Source organism: Macaca nemestrina, chromosome 18 (assembly GCF_043159975.1).
Source record: "Macaca nemestrina isolate mMacNem1 chromosome 18, mMacNem.hap1, whole genome shotgun sequence".
In the NCBI taxonomy this organism is placed as follows: Eukaryota; Metazoa; Chordata; class Mammalia; order Primates; family Cercopithecidae; genus Macaca; species Macaca nemestrina.
Window position 1 is genome coordinate 86,280,342 of NC_092142.1, and position 23,706 is coordinate 86,304,047.

General features: G+C 50.8%; 1 protein-coding gene and 1 non-coding gene across 4 annotated transcripts in view; both read right to left on the minus strand.

The window, feature by feature from the left end:
• The window catches only part of LOC105488812 (F-box protein 31), a 57,816-nt gene extending 37,640 nt beyond the window's left edge, over positions 1-20,176 (minus strand). The window contains exon 1 of one of the 3 annotated variants that reach the window (XR_003019642.2): positions 19,794-20,166. Coding sequence is in view for 2 of the 3 variants with exons in the window: in XM_011753247.2 (XP_011751549.2) it covers positions 19,794-20,145 (352 nt within the window). In the remaining variant the exon portion in view is untranslated. Of the gene's footprint in view, positions 1-19,793 lie in introns of all 3 variants that reach the window. The other 2 variants (XM_011753247.2, XM_011753251.3) reach the window with 2 other exon arrangements.
• A 246-nt stretch (positions 20,177-20,422) lies between these two features.
• TRNAM-CAU (transfer RNA methionine (anticodon CAU)) lies at positions 20,423-20,495 on the minus strand. The gene has a single exon. It is a non-coding gene; the product is annotated as a tRNA-Met (tRNA).
• Positions 20,496-23,706: the final 3,211 nt, after the last annotated feature.

Consider the following 23,706-nt stretch of genomic DNA (forward strand, 5'->3'; position numbering starts at 1 on the left):
TGAAGCAGCCAAGCAGCCCTGGATGGCCAGGTATGCAGTGGGGAGGCACAGGGGGTGCACCTGGACGCAGCCAGACCTAGGCCAGTTCACGCTGACTCCTCTCCATTCCAGAAGTCCAGGGAGCATCTGTCAGTGTGGAAGTCAGAATGCTCAGGCCAAATACCGAGATCAACTAACTATTCAGGTTGAACCAGAGGCCTGGGCGGGGACATCTAACTGCCCACCCATCAGACTGAGGGACCCGGGCCACAGCCCTCCAGAATGCAGTACAATCACTAGTTATGGCTTATCAGCTACAGTGAACTCTGGGAGGAACTCCCACAACTAGCACCATCATTTAGTTTCACTTCACAGATTACAAAACATTTTACCTGGTGGCTCACGCCTGTAATCCCAGCACTTTGGGAGGCCAGGGCAGGCAGATTACCTGAGCTCAGGAGTTCAAGACCAGCCTGGGCAACATGGCGAGAGCCCATCTCTACAAAGAATACAAAAATTAGCCAGGCATTGTGGCACACGCCTATGGTCCCCACTACTCAGGAGGCTGAGGTGGGAAGACCATCTGAGTCCAGGAGGTGGAGGCTGCACTGGGCCAAGATAATACCACTGCAATCCAGCCTGAGTGACAGAGCGAGACAGACCCCATCTCTTAAATCTACAGATCTATAGATATATCAGGCAGACCACCCAATAATTACAGCATTTTCTGTGAGGATATAAAGGTCTTTGCACTGATGACAGAAAGAGAAAACCAATCTGCTTTAAGGCAAGATTCAAACTAGGAGTAGAGGGAGGTCAACAGAGGCAGGTGGAATGAATCTCTGGGCCAGGCCAAGGGGTCCGGACTTCTGCTGGAGGCAGAGGGGAGCCTCAAAAGGCTCCTCAGCAGGGGCAGTGAGCTCGCTGGCAAGGCAGAGGCTCTCAACCCCTCAGACCAATCCCACTCCTTAAAACAAATATTTACTAACACCTCCTGGATCCTCATGAAAGCAAAGAAACGATTCTATACACAATTGTAAACAATTAACATTGCCCTAATTGTAACAGGAAGGAATACAGAAATCCATCAAGGTGCGTTTTGCCTGGCTGCTCCGGGCGTGGTCCAAGGATCCCTGGGAGCCCAGCAGGGAGTCCCAGGCCCCACCCGGACCCATTGAATCAGCATCAGCATCTCAGCAAGATACCTGGGATGGCTGGAGGAGCTCTGCACAGGCTGCTAACATCTCTGCCCATGCAGCCCACCATATTCAGCACTGCCATGGCAACATGCATTTCCAAACAGTTTCTGGGAAAGTTCTGAGCAAAATACAGTTTTAGTTGACAGTATATGAAAAAACTGTATGAAAAACGCTGGGTATAGGTCGGGCACGGTGGTTCACACCTGTAATCCCAGCACCTTGGGAGGCCGGGCAGATCACTTGAGGTCAGAAGTTCAAGAACAGCCTGGCCAACATGGTGAAACCCCGTCTCTACTGAAAATACAAAAATTAGGCCGGGCGCGGTGGCTCAAGCCTGTAATCCCAGCACTTTGGGAGGCCGAGGCGGGCGGATCACAAGGTCAGGAGATCGAGACCACAGTGAAACCCCGTCTCTACTAAAAATACAAAAAATTAGCCGGGCGCGGTGGCGGGCGCCTGTAGTCCCAGCTACTCAGGAGGCTAAGGCAGGAGAATGGCGGGAACCCGGGAGGCGGAGCGTGCAGTGAGCCGAGATCGCGCCACTGCACTCCAGCCTGGGCAACAGCGTGAGACTCCGTCTCAACAACAACAACAACAACAAAAAAAAAAAAAAAAAAAAAAGAAAATACAAAAATTAGCCGGGTGTGGCAGTGGGAGCCTGTAATTCCAGCTACTCAGGAGGCTGAAGCAAGAGAATCACTTGAATCCAAGAGGTGGAGGTTGCCATGAGTCAAGATTGTGCCACTGCACTCCAGCCTGGGCGACAGTGAGACTCCAACTCAAAAACACAAAACAAAACAAAAAACTAATCGGTCAATGTCACCAAAACCAACCAGAGTCTAACAAACTGTCACAGCCCAGAGGAGGCAGAGGAGGTGCAAGGACTAAATGCCACGGGGGCTCCCAGACAGGATTCTGGGACAGGAAAAGGATGTGAGTGAAAACTGCGGCAATCTGAATCAAGTGCAGGCGTGGTTAAGGATAACGGATCACTATCGGTCCATTAACTGTGACAAATATGCCATACTAACAGAAGATGCTCACAACTGGGGAAACCACAGCATATGGGAACTCTCTGCCCTTCCTTGCAATTTTGTTTTTTGTTTTTTTTTTTTTGAGACGGAGTCTCGCTCTGTAGCCCAGGCTGGAGTGCAGTGGCCGGATCTCAGCTCACTGCAAGCTCCGCCTCCCGGGTTCACGCCATTCTCCGGCCTCAGCCTCCCGAGTAGCTGGGACTACAGGCACCCGCCACCTCGCCCGGCTAGTTTTTTGTATTTTTAGTAGAGACGGGGTTTCACCGTGTTAGCCAGGATGGTCTCAATCTCCTGACCTCGTGATCCACCCGTCTCGGCCTCCCAAAGTGCTGGGATTACAGGCTTGAGCCACCGCGCCTGGCCTCCTTGCAATTTTTTAATAAATCCTGTAACATTTAGTTTATTTAGGGGGGAAAAAGGCTCCTTAACATAAAACACCTCCTAGGAGGCAACACCCATGGCTGTGGTGGCAAGGACCCAGGCAGAGGTGAACAGAGCAGGCAGGATCAGGGCAGAGGCCTGGAAACACCCAGACAGAGTGCAAAGGGCCCTGAGCACTCCAGGTGTGGGAGAGCTGTCAGGGCAGAGCTGGGAGGCAGAGGGAGGCATGGGAGGGTCACCTGGAAACAGCCAGGGAGCAGGACTGGAAAGCGAGCTTCCAGGAAAGGAGTGGGCACAGAGATTGCCACTGAGGACAAATGGGAAAATATTTATGTACCACAGTTGCTGGAAAAAAACTGAACAAAAGAGCTCCAGCCAACAGGATCATCCACGATGGGCGCTACATGGAGAGAGCGGAGGCAGAGGGCAGACAGGCCGGCTGCTGGGAGTGTGACGTACACTCTTCTGCAAAGACAGGGGCACACATATCTAGGGGCAGATGGAGCACTCTCTGGCGACCTCCAAAATAGCAATGTGGAAAATAAAAAAGAACCAACAAGACGGGCACAAGGGCTCACACTTGTAATCCCAGCACTCTGGGAGGCCAAGGCAGGAGGCTTGCTTGAACACAGGAGTTCAAGACCAATCTGAGCAACACAGTGAGACCCCATCTCTATAAAATTTTTTAAAAAATTAGCCAGGTGCAGTGGCACACCTCTAACACCAGCACTTTGAAACGTTGATGTGGGAGGATTTCTTGAGCCCAGGAGTTCAAGGTCGCTGTGAGTGACAAGCCACTGCACTCCAGCCTGGGCAACACAGTGAGACCCTGTCTCAAAAAAAAAAAAAAAAAAAAAAGGCCGGGCGCGGTGGCTCAAGCCTGTAATCCCAGCACTTTGGGAGGCCGAGACGGGTGGATCACAAGGTCAGGAGATCGAGACCATCCTGGCTAACCCGGTGAAACCCCATCTCTACTAAAAATTACAAAAAACTAGCCGGGCGAGGTGGTGGGCGCCTGTAATCCCAGCTACTTGGAGGCTGAGGCAGGAGAATGGCCTAAACCCGGGAGGCGGAGCTTGCAGTGAGCTGAGATCCGGCCACTGCACTCCAGCCTGGGCGACAGAGCAAGACTCCGTCTCAAAAAAAAAAAAGAAAAAGAAACAGAAAGAAATATGATGTTTGTGAATCCAAAGCAGGGATAAAATGATACTTGCATGTAACATAGGTTGTCAATCTGAGGGACTGTGGGTTGTCAACATCCCTGCAGATCACTCACCCTCAGACCAGCTCAGCAGGTCACACTCACCGAAGTCAGGAAATAATAACAACTGGCCTACCTGCTCTCACTGAGCTGAGCTCCGCACCACCCCCCACCCACTGAAGCACATCAAGATTCCCGGGGGGTTCTGCCAGTGTCCTGATAATCAGGTGGCTCTTCCTCTGGCCTACCTGCTCTCACTGAGCCAAGCTCCACACCACCCCTGCAAACCACTGGAGCACATCAAGATTCCCCAGGGGCAGAGGGCGGTTCTGCCAGTGCCCTGATGATCAAACGGCTTTTCCTGAGACCCACCTGTCAGCTGTCACTATTTCCTCTGACTCTCCATAAATACTCTGTCCTCTTCTTACACAAATGATGCACTTCAAATTCGATAGTTACTGCATAATGAGACTGTAGCTTCAGTTTGCTGTGTGGTTTAAAGGACAGCCCCTTTCCAGGTTCCAGATGCCACCAGTGCACATGACACCTCACTGACAAAGCAGTCTGGACTGAGGGTGCTTTTCCTCTGATACTACGCATTTTCGTAGTCGTCTTAATGCTGCAGGCAAGATGCTCTGATTCCCTGCGCCAATGGCTAGATGGGCAGACACTGGAAAACGCATCCATTTCTGCTTGTTGTTTATGCTGCCTGAAGTCATAAGCCAGTCCTCTGCAAGCCATCAACACTGTTCCTGAGGCAGTTTCTCTCTGCTCAGATTGCTGAAGGCTGGTGACTTAGTTTCATGAATTTTCACTGAGCCCAAAGCATCCTCTAACCTGACAGAAACAATGCATGTAGCCTTTTATTAACTGCTTGGACTTCTGAATGAGTCCAAGGTTTTTAGCTAGGATAGCCACATCGACAGAGCCCAGGGCCACCATCATTCTCTGGATACCTCACCAGCAAATGTACTGCTAATACCCAGTAGGAGATGAACTCGAGAACTTGATAAAGCATCCACAAAAATGCCATTAAAATTCAGAAGAAAAGCAAAATGATGTGCACAGTGCTAATGAATACAACAATCCTTAGTGGGTTTTTCCTGCTGTCACCAAAAGGTCACGACAAATGAACCAGAGGAGAATAAATGTCATTCTGACCCAACTGCTCCTATAAGGAATTTTCCACATGATGAAAAAAGTCTTTTAGGCCGGGCGCGGTGGCTCAAGCCTGTAATCCCAGCACTTTGGGAGGCCGAGACGGGCGGATCACGAGGTCAGGAGATCGAGACCATCCTGGCTAATATGGTGAAACCCTGTCTCTACTAAAAATACAAAAAACTAGCCGGGCGAGGTGGTGGGCGCCTGTAGTCCCAGCTACTCGGGAGGCTGAGGCAGGAGAATGGCGTAAACCCGGGAGGCGGAGCTTGCAGTGAGCTGAGATCGCACCACTGCACTCCAGCCTGGGCGACAAAGCGAGACTCCGTCTCAAAAAAAAAAAAAAAAAAAGAAAAAAGTCTTTTAAAACACAGGGGTTAAGAACAATTACACATCCTTTTATGGTTCTATAAACCTTCTCATAAGTCATCAAGGGAAACTGCCCTTAACACAGCTTTCAGGCCAGTGTCCTTTCCAGCAACCATGCACCCTTCCTTCCAGAAACACTGGCAAGTGTTAACTCCCACCCTGCTGCACAGACCCAACCCAACTCCAGACGGCCAGCGTGACCTGTGCTGCCCACCCGCTTCCAGGCAACAGGTTCAGTGTTGCAGGCTGTTAACGCGGTGTCCTCGCTAAAAGTTTCCTTACTAATCTACTTCCCCTTTTTTTTTTTTTTTTGCCTTTGTAAGAGGAAGTGTTCTTGGTAATTATCTACCTCAATAGTTTCAGAAAGAGGAACAGATAACCTCAGTCCAACATGTCTGGCAGTTGGCAAAATCCAGCAAAGCAGCTGTTCTGATTGCTAAGGAATTAATTTAGATGCTTTCTTTGTTTTTTGTTTATTTGTCTTTCTGAGACAGTTTCACTCTTGTTGCCCAGGCTGGAGTGCAATGGCGCCATCTCAGTTCACTGCAACCTCCACCTCCCAAGTTCAAGTGAGTCTCCTGCCTCAGCCTCCCGAGTAGCTGGGATTTCAGGTGCCCGCCACCACACCTGGCCAATTTTTGTATTTTCAGTAGAGACGGGGTTTCACCATGTCTCAAACTCCTGACCTCAAGTGACCTGCCTGCCTTGGCCTCTCAAAGTGCCAGGATTACAGGCGTGAACCACTGCACCCAGCCTTTATTTTTTTTCTTTTTTGTTTCACTTGCTCATGTGAGAGGAAATTTTCTGATTAGAATATTTGAAATGGCAATTTAGTTTTGTTAGCATGGTAAAAATAAACATAAAAGCTACCATTTTACCCACTGTTGACTGTACGGCTCAGGGACACTAAGTACCTTCATATCGCTGTGCGGCCTCCTCCGCCATCCACGCGTAGAACCTTTTCACCTTCCATAACAAACTCTGTCCCCACTGAGCCGCACCTCCACATTTCCCCAGCCCCTTCCTCGGCACCCACCATTCTGCTTTCTGTCTCTCTGCTGTTGACTACTCCAAGGCACCTCCTCCGAGTGGAACCATGCCGTACTTGTCCTCTGGTGACTGTTTATTTCACTTAGCATAATGTCCTTCAGCTCCGCGCATCACCAGGATTTCCTTCCTTTTTAAGAATGGATCGCGTTCCACCCTGTGGGGACCACACTGTGTTCATCCGTTTATTCATAGACGGGCACTCAGGATGCCTCCACCTTTTGGCTATTGTGAACAAAACTGCTTTGGACAGAGGTGTCAAAATGTCTGAGTCCCTTCCTTTCTTTTTTGGGGGGTATATACCCAGAAGGAGAATTGCTAGATCACGAGGTATTTCTAAGTTTACATTTTTTAGGAACTATAATACTGTTTTCCACAGTGTGACTATTTTTCACAAATTTCTCTTGTTTTTGAGACTGGGTCTCACTTTGCCACCCAGGTGACAGAATGAGATTCCGTCTCAAAAATAAATAAGAACATTTCCAAAAAAAAAAAAAAAGCTATTTAAAAGCTGTTTTGCCAAGAGGAACAAAACAGCCCAGTGACCTGACCTGAGTCCAGCTACACTGAAGCTGCGTCCTCTTGTGACTCAACTGCCAGGGGTCACCAACCTCTGCACATGGTCTTCTTGTCCAACAGAGCTCATTGCTGAGTGGTGGCCCTTACTGGAAACCCCACCCCTGCAGCACAGGCCCAAATGGGGCCTGCATCTAGTCCGTCTCTCTGGCGGGAGTGGTTTGGAAGAGCCCTTACTATCCCCGTCCCACTCTCCCCTCCCTCTCAGGGGCCCGGGGAAGACTCATCTGCTTCACGAGCACCCCCAAACCCTGGGAAGGGAAGATGAAGAGGACGGGAGGTGCACCCTGGCCAGCATGGCCAAGCCCGCACTCAGCACACCGGGACAGGAGGGACAGGGACACAGAGAGTCACTATTCTGTGCTCAGCACTGGCACTAGGGGGGACTGCAGTAAGAAGGCACTTGGCATCATCCTCCCAAAAGCACCACTTGAGAAAGGCACCACGCTAAGAAGCTGTCTGGGGCAACTTGGCAGGTGCCTGGGCATGGAGAGAGCTTCGCCCAGCCCCAGGGCACTCAACACCAGGGACTGCAGTCAGCACTGCAGATTTCAGCTGGAAGGGCTGCGCCAGCCACCAACCGCCAGACCCAGGGGAATAGGAGCCTGTGGGTGGGGATGACTGAGGAGCCAGCAGGGTGACCCCGGGCATGCAGGCGGGGAACCCGAGGGAGAGGGCCCTGTGGGACAGGCAGAGGCAGACACTGTGGCCCCTGGGACACTGCTGGGCCTCAGTCTCCCTGGAGGAGAGGGAAGCTGGGAGCAGAGGGGGTGGCAAGTGCTGAGGGACCTGCTGGCTGGTGACCTACCAGCTTTACACTCAGTTTTCCAAATAAAACCAAAAGACGACACTGATTGGAAAGACTGCGTCTGTGTTTGCGCTAAATTAGGGGATAATTACAATCCGTTGGAAATATGGCTTAAATTCTTCTGCTTCTGAGGCTAAAAAGGAAGTTAAGGCACAGGAAATGAGCTGGCGGTGGCAGAGGGGACGTGCTCCCAGGCTCCAAGAACAGCACTCCAACTGCGGCCCGGCACTCCCCAACACTCCCAGCTCTGTAGCCATCAGCTTGACTGCATGGAAAACGTGCTGTTTTTAAATAATGCAGCAGATCTGCAAACACTCCCACGGCCAGCGTCCTCTTAGGACGGAATGGAAAAGCCAAAGCCTAGGCACAGCCCCCAGGCATCTCCTATCAAACACCAGAGTATGTGGGTGCTAAACAATAAGGTGACCACTGAGCCAGCGTGCCTCCTGCTCAAACAGTCTCATCCCTGCAATGACAGTCTCCATGTGGACAGGAGCCTTGAGAAGCCTGGCGCCTCCAGCCAGGACTTACGCCCCTCCTCTGGCACCCACGACAGGCACCCACTGGCCAAGGGAGCCCCCTTTCGCTAAGATGCAGTGGTCATCCCCGATACCACTCCTTCCCAAAGGACACAAACAATCACTCGGTGATGCTGTTTGCGACCCTTCTGTGAGTCTGACTCTACAATCCTATCACCCAGGACCTTCCTGGGATTTCAGACGCGTCCTTTTCCTCCACTCATGCCAGGAAGGCCTGATGAGTCCTGGCTAATTCTCTCCATCACTCCGGTGGCCAGGGATGGTGTCACTGTCAAAGGACGCTGACCCAGAAAGGGGAAAGACAGTAGAGACACACTTGTTTTTTGAGAGGACACTTGTTCCGCTCCAAGATCCCAAGATGCCCTGTGTGTACATGCCCTTTCCAGACAGAAAGACAAACCCCAGACCCTCAGATGCATTACGTCATCGCATTACACACAGAATCAGTGAGTGTGCAGCGCCAGGACCTCTAGAAACCAATCAGTTCTCCTGGGCAAGTCGGCAAGGAGCAACCTGTAGCTTGTGCCAACCTCCTGTAAGTTAGAAGGTCTTAACCATCTGGGAATGAAGCCCAGCTGGTTTTAGCCTTATTTTACTCCATCTTAAACAGCCCCTAATGGCCGGGTGCGGTGGCTCACACCTGTAATCCCAGCACTCTGGGAGGCTGAGGCGGGCAGATCACGAGGTCAGGAGATCGAGACCATCCTGGCTCATACAGTGAAACCCTGTCTCTATTAAAAATACAAAAAAATTGCTGGGCGTGGTGGCGGGCGCCTGAAGTCCCAGCTACTCTGGGAGCTGAGGCAGGAGAATGGCGTGAACCCAGGAGGCAGAGCTTGCAGTGAGCCGAGATCGCGCCACTGCACTCCAGCCTGGGTGACAGAGCGAGACGCCACCTAAAATATATATATACATATATATGTATACATACACACACACACACACACACACTCCTGAAGCCATTTTTTTTTTTTTTTTTTTGAGACGGGGGCTCACTTTGTCTTCCAGGCTAGAGTGCAGCGGTATGAACAAGCTCACTGCAGCCTTGACTTCCTGGGCACAAGCAATCTTCCAGCCTCCCTCAGCCTCCCTCAGCCTCCAGAGTAGCTGGGACTACAGGTGTACGCCACCACGCCCCAAAGCCAACTTTTAAACCACTAACTTGCCCCTTTAACTTCTTCCTGAGATGACCCCTCCAGTTTCAGCCACGTTTAACCACAGCCATAGTTCTCATGTTGTGCATCAGCAAATCAAAAGAGAACAGAAATAGCACTTTCTTCTGCATTCAAAAACAACATTAAATACTGGCTTTAAATTTCCCATTTTTATCCTACAGATCAGACAGTACAGATTTTCAACTTGTGACAGGATGACATCCCAATAAACCCACTGTAAATACGAAGGCCAGGCATGGTGTTCATGCCTGTGATGCCGGCACTTTGGGAGTCCAAGGCAGGAGGTTCCTTTGAGGCTAGGAGTTCCAGACCAGCCTGGGCAACACAGTGAGACCCCATCTCTACAGAAAATACAAAAAAATGTAGCCAGGCGTGGTGGCACATGCCTATAGTCCCAACAACTTGACACAGGCTGAGGCAGGAGGATTCCTCGAGCCCAGGAGGTCAAAGTCGCTGTGAGCCATGATCGCACCACTACACTTCAGCCTGAGCAGAGTGGGGCCCTGTCTCAAAAAAAAGAAAAAAAAAAAAAAAGGGAGGAAAATGTGGTAAGTTGAAAATGCATTGACTACTTGACAACTCCTAACCTACGCAACATCACAGCTTAGCCTAGCCCACCTTAAATGAGCCCAGAACACTTAACTTAGCCTCCAGCTGCGCAAAATCATCGAAAATCACTTCATTGTATAACAAAGCGTTGACTATCTCGTGATTTATCGGGGGCTGCACTGAAAGTGGAAACAGAATGGCTGCATGGGTATGCGCAGCTGTTTCTGCCAAATGCGTATCGCTCTCGTGCCAGGCGAACAGTCCTAAGTCCGACTGTCTGTATAGGAAAAGGGTATTTCTAGCGATGATGAAATTTAGACCCACCCTAGGCTTACAATGGACAAAAATATTGTACGAATATTATTCCACGTAACATTAAAGTATTTACCATTCACGGAGGAAATGTCAAGCTATGAATTCTAAGTTCAAAACCGGGCACCGTAGGGACCCTGCTGGCTCGTGGGCCTCGCTCTCCAGAGTTCAGGGAGGAGTATGCGCCTGAGTCATTCCTGTTTTTAAACGTAATCTTTTGTTATTATTTGAATGCTTTGATTCAGAATGATGCTCTGAATTTCCAAAGCATATCAGCTTTAGGCAGACTTCATGAAGTAGCTCATAAATGAACAGTGCCGGCCGGGCGTGGTGGCTCAAGCCCGTAATCCCAACATTTGAGAGGCCGGGGCAGGCAGATCACCTGAGGTGAGGAGTTCAAGACCAGCCTGGCCAACATAGTGAAACCCTGGCTCTACAAAAAATACAAAAATTAGCTGGGCATGGTGGTGCGCCTTTGTGATCCCAGCTACTTGGGAGGCTGAGGCAGAGAACTGCTTGAACCCGGGAGGTGGGGGTTGCAGTGAGCCGAGATCACGCCATTGCTCTCTCCAGCCTGGGCAACAGAGTGAGACTCTGTCTCAAATAAGAAATAAATAAATAAATGAACAGTGCCAAAATGGGCTGGCATTTCATAACACATCAACGAAACAGTCAACGACTAACCAAAACAAGCCCAGGCAGGGCCAAAGCAAGAGAGGCAGCCAGCTCCTGCCCTAGCACCCCAGAAAGTGAGGGCTTCCTTATAGTCCTCAGGCAAGGAGCTGCCAGAGGCCACGAGGGCGACACATCAAAGAAGGGCCCTGCGCCCACCCTGCCAGGCCCTGCAGGCTGGAGTAGGTTTGTTTTGTTTCCTGTCCGGAGAAGGAGCCCTTATTTGTGATCTGCCTGTCCCAGCATCAGAAGTACAGACATGGCTTTCAGTGGGAACTCCCTTCACCTGCCCAAAGAAACACTATTAGAAAAGATTTAACCCACCAGCTCCAAGCTGCCCCTGCCACCACCGTTAGCCTGAGTCACTCCACTTCCTGACATGCAGGGGCCAGAGAGGCCACAGTAGTATAAAAATAACCAACTGGCCGGGCGCGGTGGCTCAAGCCTGTAATCCCAGCACTTTGGGAGGCCGAGGCGGGCGGATCACAAGGTCAGGAGATCGAGACCACAGTGAAACCCCGTCTCTACTAAAAATACAAAAAAAAAATTAGCCGGGCGCGGTGGCGGGCGCCTGTAGTCCCAGCTACTCAGGAGGCTGAGGCAGGAGAATGGCGTGAACCCAGGAGGTGGAGCTTGCAGTGAGCCGAGATCGCGCCACTGCACTCCAGCCTGGGCAACAGCGTGAGACTCCGTCTCAAAAAAAAAAAAAAAAAAAAAAAAACCAACTTACTATTGCCAACGGGACACTGGAAATCTTCAGCTTCTCACTGACCAAACATATTATAAATAACCACCTCATTTCCAGTTGCCAGTGTATTCTCCCTGCCCCCTACTGCCAAAGCGCCCTATCCCTTTAGAAAGAGCCTTAAACACGCAAGCCTCACCCACACCCTAAAGTCAGTCATGGCCCAAAATTCTCTGAAGCATTAAAAGACAGGCAGAGGTTCCCTTTTTCCCACTCCCATTTTGGTTGCTTGTTTTCTGTTCCAGGAAACTCAATTTTTTTTTTTTTTTTTTTTTTTTTTTTTTGAGACAGAGTCTTGCTCTGTCACCCAGGCTGGAATGTAGTGGTGCGATCTTGGCTCACTGTAACCTCTGCCTCCACGGTTCAAGCTATTCTCCTGCCTCAGTCTCCCAAGTAGCTGGGATTACAGGTGTGAGCCACCACGCCCAGCTAATTTTTGTATTTTTAGCAGAGACGGGGTTTCACCATGTTGGCCAGGCTGGTCTTGAACTCCTGACCTCAAATGATCTGCCCGTCTTGGCCTCCCAAAGTGCTGGGATTACAGGTATAAGACATCTCACCCAACCCCATTATTAAATTATAGAAAGTATTCAGCATCTGTAAAAAGAAGAAAATAAATACAGAAAGCAGACAAGTAAACACTGGGTGGTAAACACAGAAATCAGCCTCACTCACCACCCCCCAAGACACTAAAAACTGGAGCCACCCTATACCCCTGCCAGGATGCCAGGTGGGCAAGGACCATGCACCTCCCAGGCAGCCCAAGCTCTGCTCCTGCTCACAAGGCTGGGGCCAGCCCCATTTCTCACTTGAATTGGCCTGCCCTTGACCTTATCAGCATCCACCATAACCAAATGTTAGGAAAGATGAAGTTTCGGGGCTCAGAGAACTAAGACCAGATCTGTCTCATATGTGACTATTCCTATCTGTATTTCCAAACACAATTAGACTAACAAAGACAGACACCTGTAATACCACACAGGCTTGCCCACGTTCTGATGCATGACCTAGGTGAGGTAGAATTAAAGCTGCCACGGTGAACTCGTGAAACTGAAAATCTAGCTGTCTACCATGTTCGTAACTTTGGGGTGTAAACTGATCACTTAAGCATAAAGTTTGAAATCTATAATTTTGATTAAAGTTGGAAATTTTAGGCTGGGCACTGTTGCTCATGCCAGTAATCCCAGCACTTTGGGAGGCCAAGGCAGGTGGATCACTTGAGCCCAGAAGTTCCAGACCAGCCTGGGCAACATGGTAAAAATCTGTCTCTACAAAAAAATACAAAAATTAGCCAGGTGTGTTGGCACGTGCCTATAGTCTCAGCTACTCAGGAGGCGAGGAGTACGCCTGAGAAGTCAAGGGCTGTAGTGAGCCATGATCGTGCCACTACACTCCAACCTGGGTAACATCACGAGGGAGACCCTGTCCCAAAAAAAAAGTTGGAAATTTTGCCAAAGTCACTATAAACGAAGTTGAAAAGCAAATGACTATAAACAGTGAGGAAATGTTTTGCAATATATTAAACAGGCCAGACACAGCGGCTCACACCTGTAATCCCAGTACTTTAAGAGGCCAAGGCAGGCGGATCACTTGAGTCCAGGAGTTTAAGACCAGCGGGGGCAACACAGTGAGACCCCAACTCTACAAAATAATACAAAAAAATTAGCTGGGTGTGGTGGTGCACGCCTGTACTCCCAGCTTCTTGGGAGGTTGAGGTGGGAAGATCACTTGAGCCCGGGAGGTTGAGGCTGTAGTGAGCTGTGACTGCACCACTACACTCTAGCCTGGCTGACAGAAGGAGACCCAGTCTCAAAAAAAAAAAAAAGAAAGAAAAAAGAAAAAACATGTATATGTTTAAAAAAAAAAAAAGAAGAAGAAATTTAGGCTGGGCACAGTGGCTCACGCCTGTAATCCCAGCACTTTGGGAGCCTGAGGCAGGCAGATTACCTGAAGTTGGGAGTTCGAGACCAGCCTGATTAACATGGAGAAACCCCCGTCTCTACTAAAAATACAAAAAATTAGCCAAGCATGGTGGCGCACACCTGTAATCCCAGTTATTCCGGAGGCTGAGGCAGGAGAACTGCTTGAACCTGGAAGGCAGAGGTCGCGATGAGCCAAGATCGCACCATTGCACTGCAGCCTCGGCAACAAGAGCGAAACTCCATCTCAAAAAAAAAAAAAAAAAAAAAGAAATCTATCCAGGTTACAGAAATAAAATCCACAAATCAAAGAAACAGTAATATGCCGGGCGCGGTGGCTCACGCCTGTAATCCCAGCACTTTGGGAGGCCGAGACGGGAGGATCACAAGGTCAGGAGATCGAGACCATCCTGGCTAACACGGTGAAACCCCGTCTCTACTAAAAAATACAAAAAAAAAACTAGCCGGGCGAGGTGGCAGGCGCCTATAGTCCCAGCTACTCGGGAGGCTGAGGCAGGAGAATGGCGTGAACCCGGGAGGCGGAGCTTGCAGTGAGCTGAGATCCGGCCACCGCACTCCAGCCTGGGTGATAGAGCGAGACTCCGTCTCAAAAAAAAAAAAAAAAAAAAAAAAAAAAAAGAAACAGTAATAGGAAAAAGGAGCAAAAATGAAAGATAAACACATAAAATAAATCCAAATGGTCAATAAATATATTTTTTAAATGTGCACCTTCACCAGTTATCAGGCAAGTGCAAACTAAATTGGCACAAAATAAAAATGCAAAATAAATGGTTAATAAAATTCACCCAACTGGCATCTATTTTTAAAAAGGAATCATTAAAATTAGAGAGAATGTAGCAGAATTAGAGAATTCACTGGATTAAATGAGAACCTTGGCCGGGCGCGGTGGCTCAAGCCTGTAATCCCAGCACTTTGGGAGGCCGAGACGGGTGGATCACAAGGTCAGGAGATCGAGACCATCCTGGCTAACACGGTGAAACCCCATCTCTACTAAAAAATACAAAAAACTAGCCGGGCGGGGTGGCGGGTGCCTGTAGTCCCAGCTACTCAGGAGGCTGAGGCAGGAGAATGGCGTAAACCCGGGAGGTGGAGCTTGCAGTGAGCTGAGATCCGGCCACTGCACCCCAGCCTGGGCGACAGAGCAAGACTCCGTCTCAAAAAAAAAAAAAAAAAAAAGAGAATCTTAAAATGCTGGGAAGACACACGGCAGCTACTGTGCGATACTGCATCCAGGCAGTTAAGTTTCTCCTTCTGTGACTTGCCTGTCCATGGCCTGGTGACAGGTGTACAAAGAAGGGAAATCACTCTGGGAAGCATCTAGCAAAAGTGCTTATCTCACCCCCGACTACCCCAGCAACACCACTCCTGGATATAATCCTCAGAGAAATGTTCAAATATATATGCATCCAAACATATGAGAGTGTTCACTGCCACACTGCAAGCAGTGAAAAAATAAAAATAAGCAAAAGAACTCTGTGACCACTCAGAGTTATGAACCATCACATACCTTTTTTTTTTTTTTTTTTTTTTTTTTTTTTTGAGATGGAGTCTTACTCTCGTACCCCAGGCTGGAGTGCAATGGCGTGATCTCGGCTCACTGCAACCTCCACCTCCCAGGTTCAAGCAATTCTCTGCAGGAGATCAGTCAGAGTGGTGGGAAAAACCATAGGGAAAAGATGCAAACCTACTGAAAGGTGGGAAGGTTCTGCAGAGCTCCGCGGGAGAAGAGCTGAAGGCAGCTGTCCTATAACCCTGAGGCAGAGGGCATGGAGTAGATAAAAGGATTGTGGAGGAATTTATCTTAAACAGGCTTGTTTACTTATGTTGACCAGGAACTGACCTTTGATCATCAGCACATGACGTCCCCTGAAAGGGGAGCAATAAATGTTAATTACCTGCAGGCTGTGTTTGCTCCAGGTTTTTCTGCATTGTGCCTGCACTGAATAAAAGCAAGCAAGCAGCTCCAGCTTCTCGGGGCTGCTCTCTGGCCACTAGAGCCAGGAAGTCACCTAGCTGCTCTTATATTGCATACCTGTGTCTGAGTACTCATTTCATCCATCAGCTAGGGCGTGCGGGACAGACCTGCCAATTCTCTTGCCTTGGCCTCCAGAGTAGCTGGGATTACAGATGCCCACCACCACGCCCAGCTAATTTTTGAATTTTTAGTAGAGACAGGGTTTCACCATGTTGGCCAGGCTGGTCTCCAACTCCTGACCTCGGGTGATCTGCCCGCCTTGGCCTCCCAAAGTGCTGGAATTACAGGTGTAAGCCACCGCGCCCGGCCCGCATACCATTTAAAAAGGCAGAACTAAACTTAAATGTATTAACATGAATAGAACTTAAAAATACAACTTGGGCCGCGCTGCACTCCAGCCTGGGTGACAGAGCTAGACTCTGCTCAAAAAAAAAAAAAAAAAAAAAAAGGCCAGCCGCGGGGGCTCACACCTGTAATCCCAACACTTTGGGAAACCAAAGCAGGCAGATCACGAGGTCAGGAGATCAAGAGTATCCTGGCCAACACCGTGAAACCCCATCTCTACTAAAAATACAAAAATTAGCCGGGCATGTCAGTGGGCGCCTGTAGTCCCAACTACTTGGGAGGCTGAGGCAGGAGAATCGCTTGAACTCAGGAGGCAGAGGTTGCAGGGAGCCGAGAATGCAACACTGAACTCCAGCCTGGAGACAGAGCGAGACTCCATCTCAAAAAAAAAAAAAGACAAAGGAACCAAAAGCAAATTTGACAAATGATTTAAGTTATTTATTGGGGATGGCTGGAAATATGCTTGGTTTATCATTTTTGTTGCGACAGGGTCTCACTCTGTCACCCGGACTGGAGTGCAGTAGCATGATTACAGCTCACTGCAGCCTCAACCGCTCCAGGGTCAGGTGATCCTCCCACGTCAGCCTTCCACAAGCACACACCACCATGCCTGGCTAACTTTTGTATTTTTTGTAGAGATGGGGGTTTCACCATGTTGCCCGGGCTGATCTTGAGCTCCCGGGCTCAAGTGATCCGCTGGCCTTGGCCTGCCAAAGTGTGTTTTTAATGTCTCAAAATGAAAATTCTCCTGTTAGCAGGTCACCTGGGTGAACAACATGCTTTCAATCTACGTCACGATGTCTGGTGTCCCAGGACAGCTGCACTGAGAACCACAGCAGTGGGAAAGAAAGGACTGAAGGGTTCTGTCTGTCCCCAGTCGCTTTCTACATCTCCATCAGGACTTTTCATATTTCTGTTAGCAATTCTAAGAATTTATTCTGAGCTGTAATTCCAGTTTTTCTATGGTATACCTTTGACTTTTTGATTACACAAAAAACTGTCTGTTATCCCTCTGCTGAGCCATATACACCTTACAGTTTCCCAGGCAAACCCCCCAGAGGTCACCACACAGCTCTGGCTGCCTGATGGAGAAACTTCAAAGCACAACAAGGGAATGTGAGTCTTACAGCTACACAAAGTGCAAATCAGAGCAAATGGGGAGACTTCACAGGGAAAGAGAAAATGGAACTGCCTCAATTTTAAATGGAATTCAATTTTAAAATGTAAAAAGAACTTTACTTTCCGTGTACATGACAAAAATTTAGTATTACTAATACTCAGTTCTCACAATTTGTAAGACAAAAATAGACACTCTAAGAGAAAAAGACAAAAATAGACACCTTAAGAGAAAAAAAGACCAAAAAAGACACAAATAGGGAATTCGCAAAAAAGCACAATAAAAGGCCGGGCGCGGTGGCTCACGCCTGTAATCCCAGCACTTAGGGAGGCCGAGACAGGCGGATCACGAGGTCAGGAGATCGAGACCAGCCTGACTAACACGGTGAAACCCCGTCTCTACCAAAAAAAAATACAAAAAACTAGCCGGGCGAGGTGGCGGGCGCCTGTAGTCCCAGTTACTCGGGAGGCTGAGGCAGGAGAATGGCGTGAACCCGGGAGGCGGAGCTTGCAGTGAGCTGAGATCCGGCCACTGCACTCCAGCCTGGGTGACAGAGCGAGACTCTGTCTCAAAAAAAAAAAAAAAGCACAATAAAAATAGCCAAGAATCCACATCTACCAGCTACCATCGAGGGGAGAAGGCTTCACAGGCATCACCTCATTGACCCTCCAAGTGCCTCCGGGAGCAGCACTTCCCACTCATGCTCCCAACAGGACTTGGGAAGGTGAAGCGGCTTGTCCAGATCTCACAGAAGATAAACGGAGCCTGGGCTGTGGCCCAAGTTGGCTGACTCCAAATCTGGGGCCTTGACCATTAAACAACAAAAATAAAATGACGATCTCTACTGCCCAGGAGGACTTGGAGAAAGGGATCTTCTCATGCAGACCTACTTGGGGTGCAAACTCAAAGAGCCCAACAACAGGTTGCAAAGGTTTTATCAACGTGCAAAGTGTGTTTTTAATGTCTCAAAACGAAACCCACAATCCTGCAAACCCACAATCCCACTTGAGGAAGCGCACCCTGCCCACCGGCGGGAGGGCTCACACCTGTAATCCCAACACTTTGGGAGGCTGAGGCGGGCGAATCATGAGGTCAGGAGTTCGAGACCATCCTGGGCAACACAGAGAAACCCCCCCCCGTCTCTACTAAAAATACAAAAATTAGCCAGGCCTGGTGGCGCGCGCCTGTAGTCCCAGCTACTCCGAGGCTGAAGCGGGATAATCACTTGAACCTGGGAGGCGGAGACTGCAGTGAGCCAAGACCGCGCCACTGCACTCCAGCCTGGGTGACAGAGTGAGACTTCGTCTCAAAACACAAACAAACAAAAAAAACACGAAGGAAGTGCACCCTACCAAGACAATCTCAGAAGTTCCCAAGGATACATATCAATCTCCTAAATTTCTATAAAATGCACAAAGCAGTCTTCAAAGCACTGTTTATGCATGGAAAAAAATGCAGACTTCAAAGCTTATCAGTGAGGGGAGAGTCTGCTACATGCAGGCAGTGAATTACTATGTAGCATTGTTTATACTACAGTCTCTAATATATACGGTATTATATCCTTTAGGGAAGAACGTACACATGACTCCGAGAGGTTTTTTAAAATGTTAAAGAGTTTATCTTTGACTGCTGGGGTCTCTGATGGTTTTATTCCTTTTGCTGTTCTGCATCGTTCAGATGTTTTCTAATCTGTCCTGTTTACCTAAATATGAGCTGCTTGAACATCAAAGAGCTGTCAACCTTTAAACAGAAAGAGCCTTGAACTCCAGATTAAATACACGTCTCCTCCCGTGATCTGTTACATCCAATATTGCTGAAGGCAAAAGTCCAGCCCGCACCGCTGTGATCCATCTGTCTCTCCAGGCCCCCACCATCAGGAGCCCCTGACACTGGGCTTCCTCTGCTCCCCTAATTTTTTTTGTTGCTGTTGTTTGAGACGGAGTCTCACTCTGTCGCCCAGGCTGGAGTGCAATGGCCCGAATCTTGGCTCAATGCAACCTCCGCCTCAAGGGTTCAAGCCATTCTTCTGCCCCAGCCTCCTGAGTAGCTGGGATTACAGGCGCCCGCTACCAGCACGGCTAATTTTTGTATTTTTTTTAAGTAGAGACGGGGTTTTACCATCTTCGCAAGGATGGTCTCCAAATCCTGACCTCAGGTGATCCGCCCGCCTCGGTCTTCCAAAGAGCTGAGATTACAGGCGTGAAACCGCGCCCGGCCTGCTCCCAATTTCTTCAAGTTCACCTCGTCTCTGGTAGGGGCCAGCGAGGCACCCTCGGCTAGTCTCCAAGGCAGGGGCAGAGGCGGCGGCCCCCAGGCGTCAGCTTAGGCCCGGCCCAGACCAAGGGGGACCCCAGCCCCAGCTCCCGGCATGGCCTCGGCCCCGTGGTGTCCTGTGCCCCATGTCTGGGCCTCTTCAATGACTCCCTGACGCCCTCAACCCCTCTCCAGCCCTATCTGCCTCACCCTGGACCCCTCGGACCCTCCCTAACACCCTCAAATACCTCCATGGTCCCCTCAACGTGGCGGCACCGCGGCTGCTCCCCACCCACACCCGAAACACCACATCGCCGGGCCCCGCGCCCATCTGGTGGTCCCGACCCGGGGCCACCGCCACCGCCCCTCCCAGGTCCGAGGCCTCCACCCGGCCGGGACCGCCGCCCCCGCGCGCTCACCCTCGCGGCAACGCCTCCTCCAGATGGTGTCGGTGTGCAGGATGCGCCGGAACTTCGTGCAGACCTGGGCCAAGCTGGGTAGGTCGGTGCCCGGCAGCGACGCGAAGATCTCCACCAGCAGCTCCGGCGGCAGCTCCAGCAGCGAGCAGCGCGGGGGCGGCGACGAGGGGCCCGCGCACAAGCCGCCCCCTACCCCGGCCAGCACCGCCGCGCTCGCCTCGATGCGCTCCTCCTCGGGGTCTGTGTCCGGCTCGCTGTCGGCCGCTGCCGTCTCGGCCGGGCCCCGGCGCTGCTGGCGGCGCCGGCATCCGCGAGACGGGCCCACGCCGCAGAGGCGAGCGCACACCGCCATGCCGCCCAGTGACGGCCACTGCCGCCGCCTCTGCGCACGCTCCAGCGCGGCCCCGCCCCGCCAGCGCCGAGCCACGGCCCCTCCGCAGAGCCCGCCACGCCCCCTGGAGAGCCCAGCCCCGCCCCTAGCTGGAGCCCCGCCCCGGCCGCGCCACCCCCTCCCCGCGGGGCGGCGACCTCTGAGACCCCGCGCGGTTGCCATCCCCTCCGGCACGAGGGCGCCGCCCGTGGCGGGGACGGGAAAAGAAAGTGGTGATGCCGGGTGCAAAACGTTAGGCTGCCCCGTGTGAGGCTCGAACTCACGACCTTCAGATTATGAGACTGACGCGCTGCCTACTGCGCTAACGAGGCTGCTCAATCGCCCCTCCGCGCCGCGGCCTTTGTGGAGAGAAGAGTCGCCCCCCGTGCCCGCGCGCCCGCTTCCGGCACCCGAAACTCTGCCCCGCCGGCCCGTGAGTAGGAAGATGCGTTTTACAACCTCCAAATACAGAGGCAGCAGCCAGAACCCCAAAGGGCGTCTAGAAACCCTTTTGTCCATCGAAACAACGGGCGTTCCATCGTGTCCGCCTTATGGTAACCAAAAGGCCCGCGCTGCGGGGCTCTGCAGGGACCTTCCCGAGCTCCCTGCGGAAGCCCCCGGGAGGGCTTGGAGGGGGGGCGGGCGGCGCGGCCCAAGAGATCCGGGGATGCGCGCCCGGTCTGGAAAGGGAGGCCCTGCCACGCGGCGCCGCCCAAACGGCGCCAGTTCCTGCAGCTGCCGGAAGCCGCGCACGCCCGCTCGAGCTGGGCCCTGCTGAGGCCGCGGAGCGGGGTCGTCTCCCAGGTACGCGGGTGGTGACCACGAAGGCGTCCTCTGACCAGAGCAGCAGCGCATGTCGCCGTGAGCTCGCCTCGGACCCCATCTCTTGGAGGCCCAGGCGGGAGTATAAATCGAGGCCGGGAGCTCGAGACCAGCCTGGGCAACACAGCGCAGACCCCATCTACAAAACAATCCAAATTTTAAAAAGAGAGGCTGAGGCGAGAGGATCGCTTGATCCCAGGAAGCCGAGGCTGCAGTGACCCGCGATGGCGCCACTGCACTCCAGCCTGGGCAACACAGCGTGACCCTGCCTCCAAAAAAAACAAAAAACAAAAATAGCCACAAATGGCTGGGCGCGGCGGCTCACGTCTGTAATCCCAGCACTTTGAGAGGCGGAGACGGGTGGATCACCTGAGGTCATGAGTTTGAGACCAGCCTGACCAACATGGTGAAACCCTGTCTCTTAAAAAAAAAAAAAGCCACACAGACCAGGAGCAGTGGCTCACGCCTGTAATTCTAGCACTTTGGGAGGCCGAGGCGGGCAGATTGGTTAAGCCCAGGAGTTGGAGACCAGCCTAAGCACATAGTGAGACGCCCCCATTTCTACAAATAATTTAAAAAATTAGCCGGGCATGGTGGTGCCTACTCGGGAGGCTGAGGCAGGAGGATCGCTTGAGCCAGGAGTTGGTGGCTCCAGTGAGCTGTGATCACACCACTGCACTCCAGTCTGGACAACAGGTCAAGACCCTGTCTCAAAAAAAAAAAAAAAAAAAAAAAAAACCCCACCAAGGCCGGGTGCGGTGGCTCACGCCTGTAATCCCCGCACTTTGGAAGGCCGAGGTGGGCGGATCACGAGGGCAGGAGATTGAGACCATCCCGCCTAACATGGTGAAATACCGTCTCTACTAAAAAAACACAAAAAACTAGCCGGGCGTGGTGGCAGGCGCCTGTAGTCCCAGCTACTCCGGAGGCTGAGGCGGGAGAATGGTGTGAACCCGGGAGGCGGAGCTTGCAGTGAGCCGAGATCGGGCCATTGCACTTCAGCCTGGGCAACAGAGCAAGACTCCTTCTCGACAACAACAACAAAAAAGCCCCACCAAAACCAAAAAATAAAAATAATAAAAATCCATACAGATGCGCCTATGTCCAAACCTTGAGCATCTCAGGCCAACACTATTGAAAAATAGTACCTGACTGATTACCCTGGCCTCAGGTTCCTTGTTTTTCACTCCATCCCGCAGTTGTTAGAATGCTCCTCCTTCCAGTGACCATAATAAATAAACTGAAAGCAAACTCCTTTCACAAGGTGGACCTACTTATTCACAAGTATGTCATGGTCCACTGGTCTTGAACTCCTGACCTCAGATGATCCACCCACCTTGGCCTCCCAAAGTGCTGGGATTACAGGTATGAGCCAGGAGCCATCACACCTAGCCTAGTTGGAAATATTATACTATTAATAGTTATAGCCATAGACACAGCATAGTGCTTGGTACATAGTAGTTGCATAATTAATTTATCATTGTTGGATGAATCAGTGACAACCACGAATATCTATTCAGTGCATATATTGTGTGACTTTACTGGTATTATTTACTGCTACCAATTTTTTTTTTTTTTTTTTTTGAGAGGGAGTCTCACTCTGTTGCCAGGCTGGAGTGCAGTGGCGTGGTCTTGACTCACTGCAACCTCCAACTCCCGGATTCAAGTGATTCTCCTGCCTCAGCCTCCCAAGTACCTGGGACTACAGGCGCCCGCCACCATGCCCAGCTAATTTTTTGTATTTTTAGTAGAGACAGGGTTTCACTGTGTTAGCCAGGATGGTCTCGATCTCCTGACCTCGTGATCTGCCCGCCGTGGCCTCCCAAAGTGATGGGATTACAAGTGTGAGCCACCGCGTTGGGCCTTTTTTGTTGTTGTTGTTGTTGTTGTTGTTACAGGGTCTTGCTTTGTCACCCAGGCTGGAGTGCAGTGGTGCAGTATCAGCTTACTGTAGCCTTGACCTCCCGGGCTCAGGTGATCCCCTGACCTCAGCCTCCTGAGCTAGGACTACAAGCAAACACCATCAAGGCTGGTTTTTTTGTTTTGTTTTTTTTTTTTGTAGAGATGGGGTTTCGCCATGTTGCCTAGGCTCGTCTAGAACTCCTGGACTCAAGTGATCCACCCCACTCCTACCTGCCAAAGTATTAGGATTACAGGTGTGCACCACCAGGCCCCACTGATTTTTGTATTTTTAGTAGAGACGGGGTTGTAGAGACGAGGTTTCACCATTTTGGCCAGGCTAGTCTCTAACTCCTGACTTCGAGTGATCTGCCCGGGTCAGCCTCCCAGAGTGCTGGGATCACAGGCACGTGCCACCACGCCTGGCTTCATTCTTAATTATACAAATAATGTATAAATATTTCCTCACTGTTAAGACAAACACTACAGATAAAACAAAAGTTATTGTTGATCACCATTCAATCCCCTCACATCCTTCGGGATCATCACTGTGAGCAATCTGGAATATTCTCTTGCTGAGCATAAGCTCCAAACAGATCTACAGAAATATATTTATAGATGTGTGTCTTTTTAAAAAGTAGGCTGGGCGTGGTAGCTCACGCGTGGTAGCCTGGCCAACACGGTGAAAATCCATCTCTACTAAAAATACAAAAATTAGCCGGACGTGGTGGTGTGCGCCTGTAATCCCACCTACTCAGGAGGCTGAGGCAGGTGAATCACTTGAACCCAGGAGGTAGAGGTTGCAGTGAGTTGAAATCATGC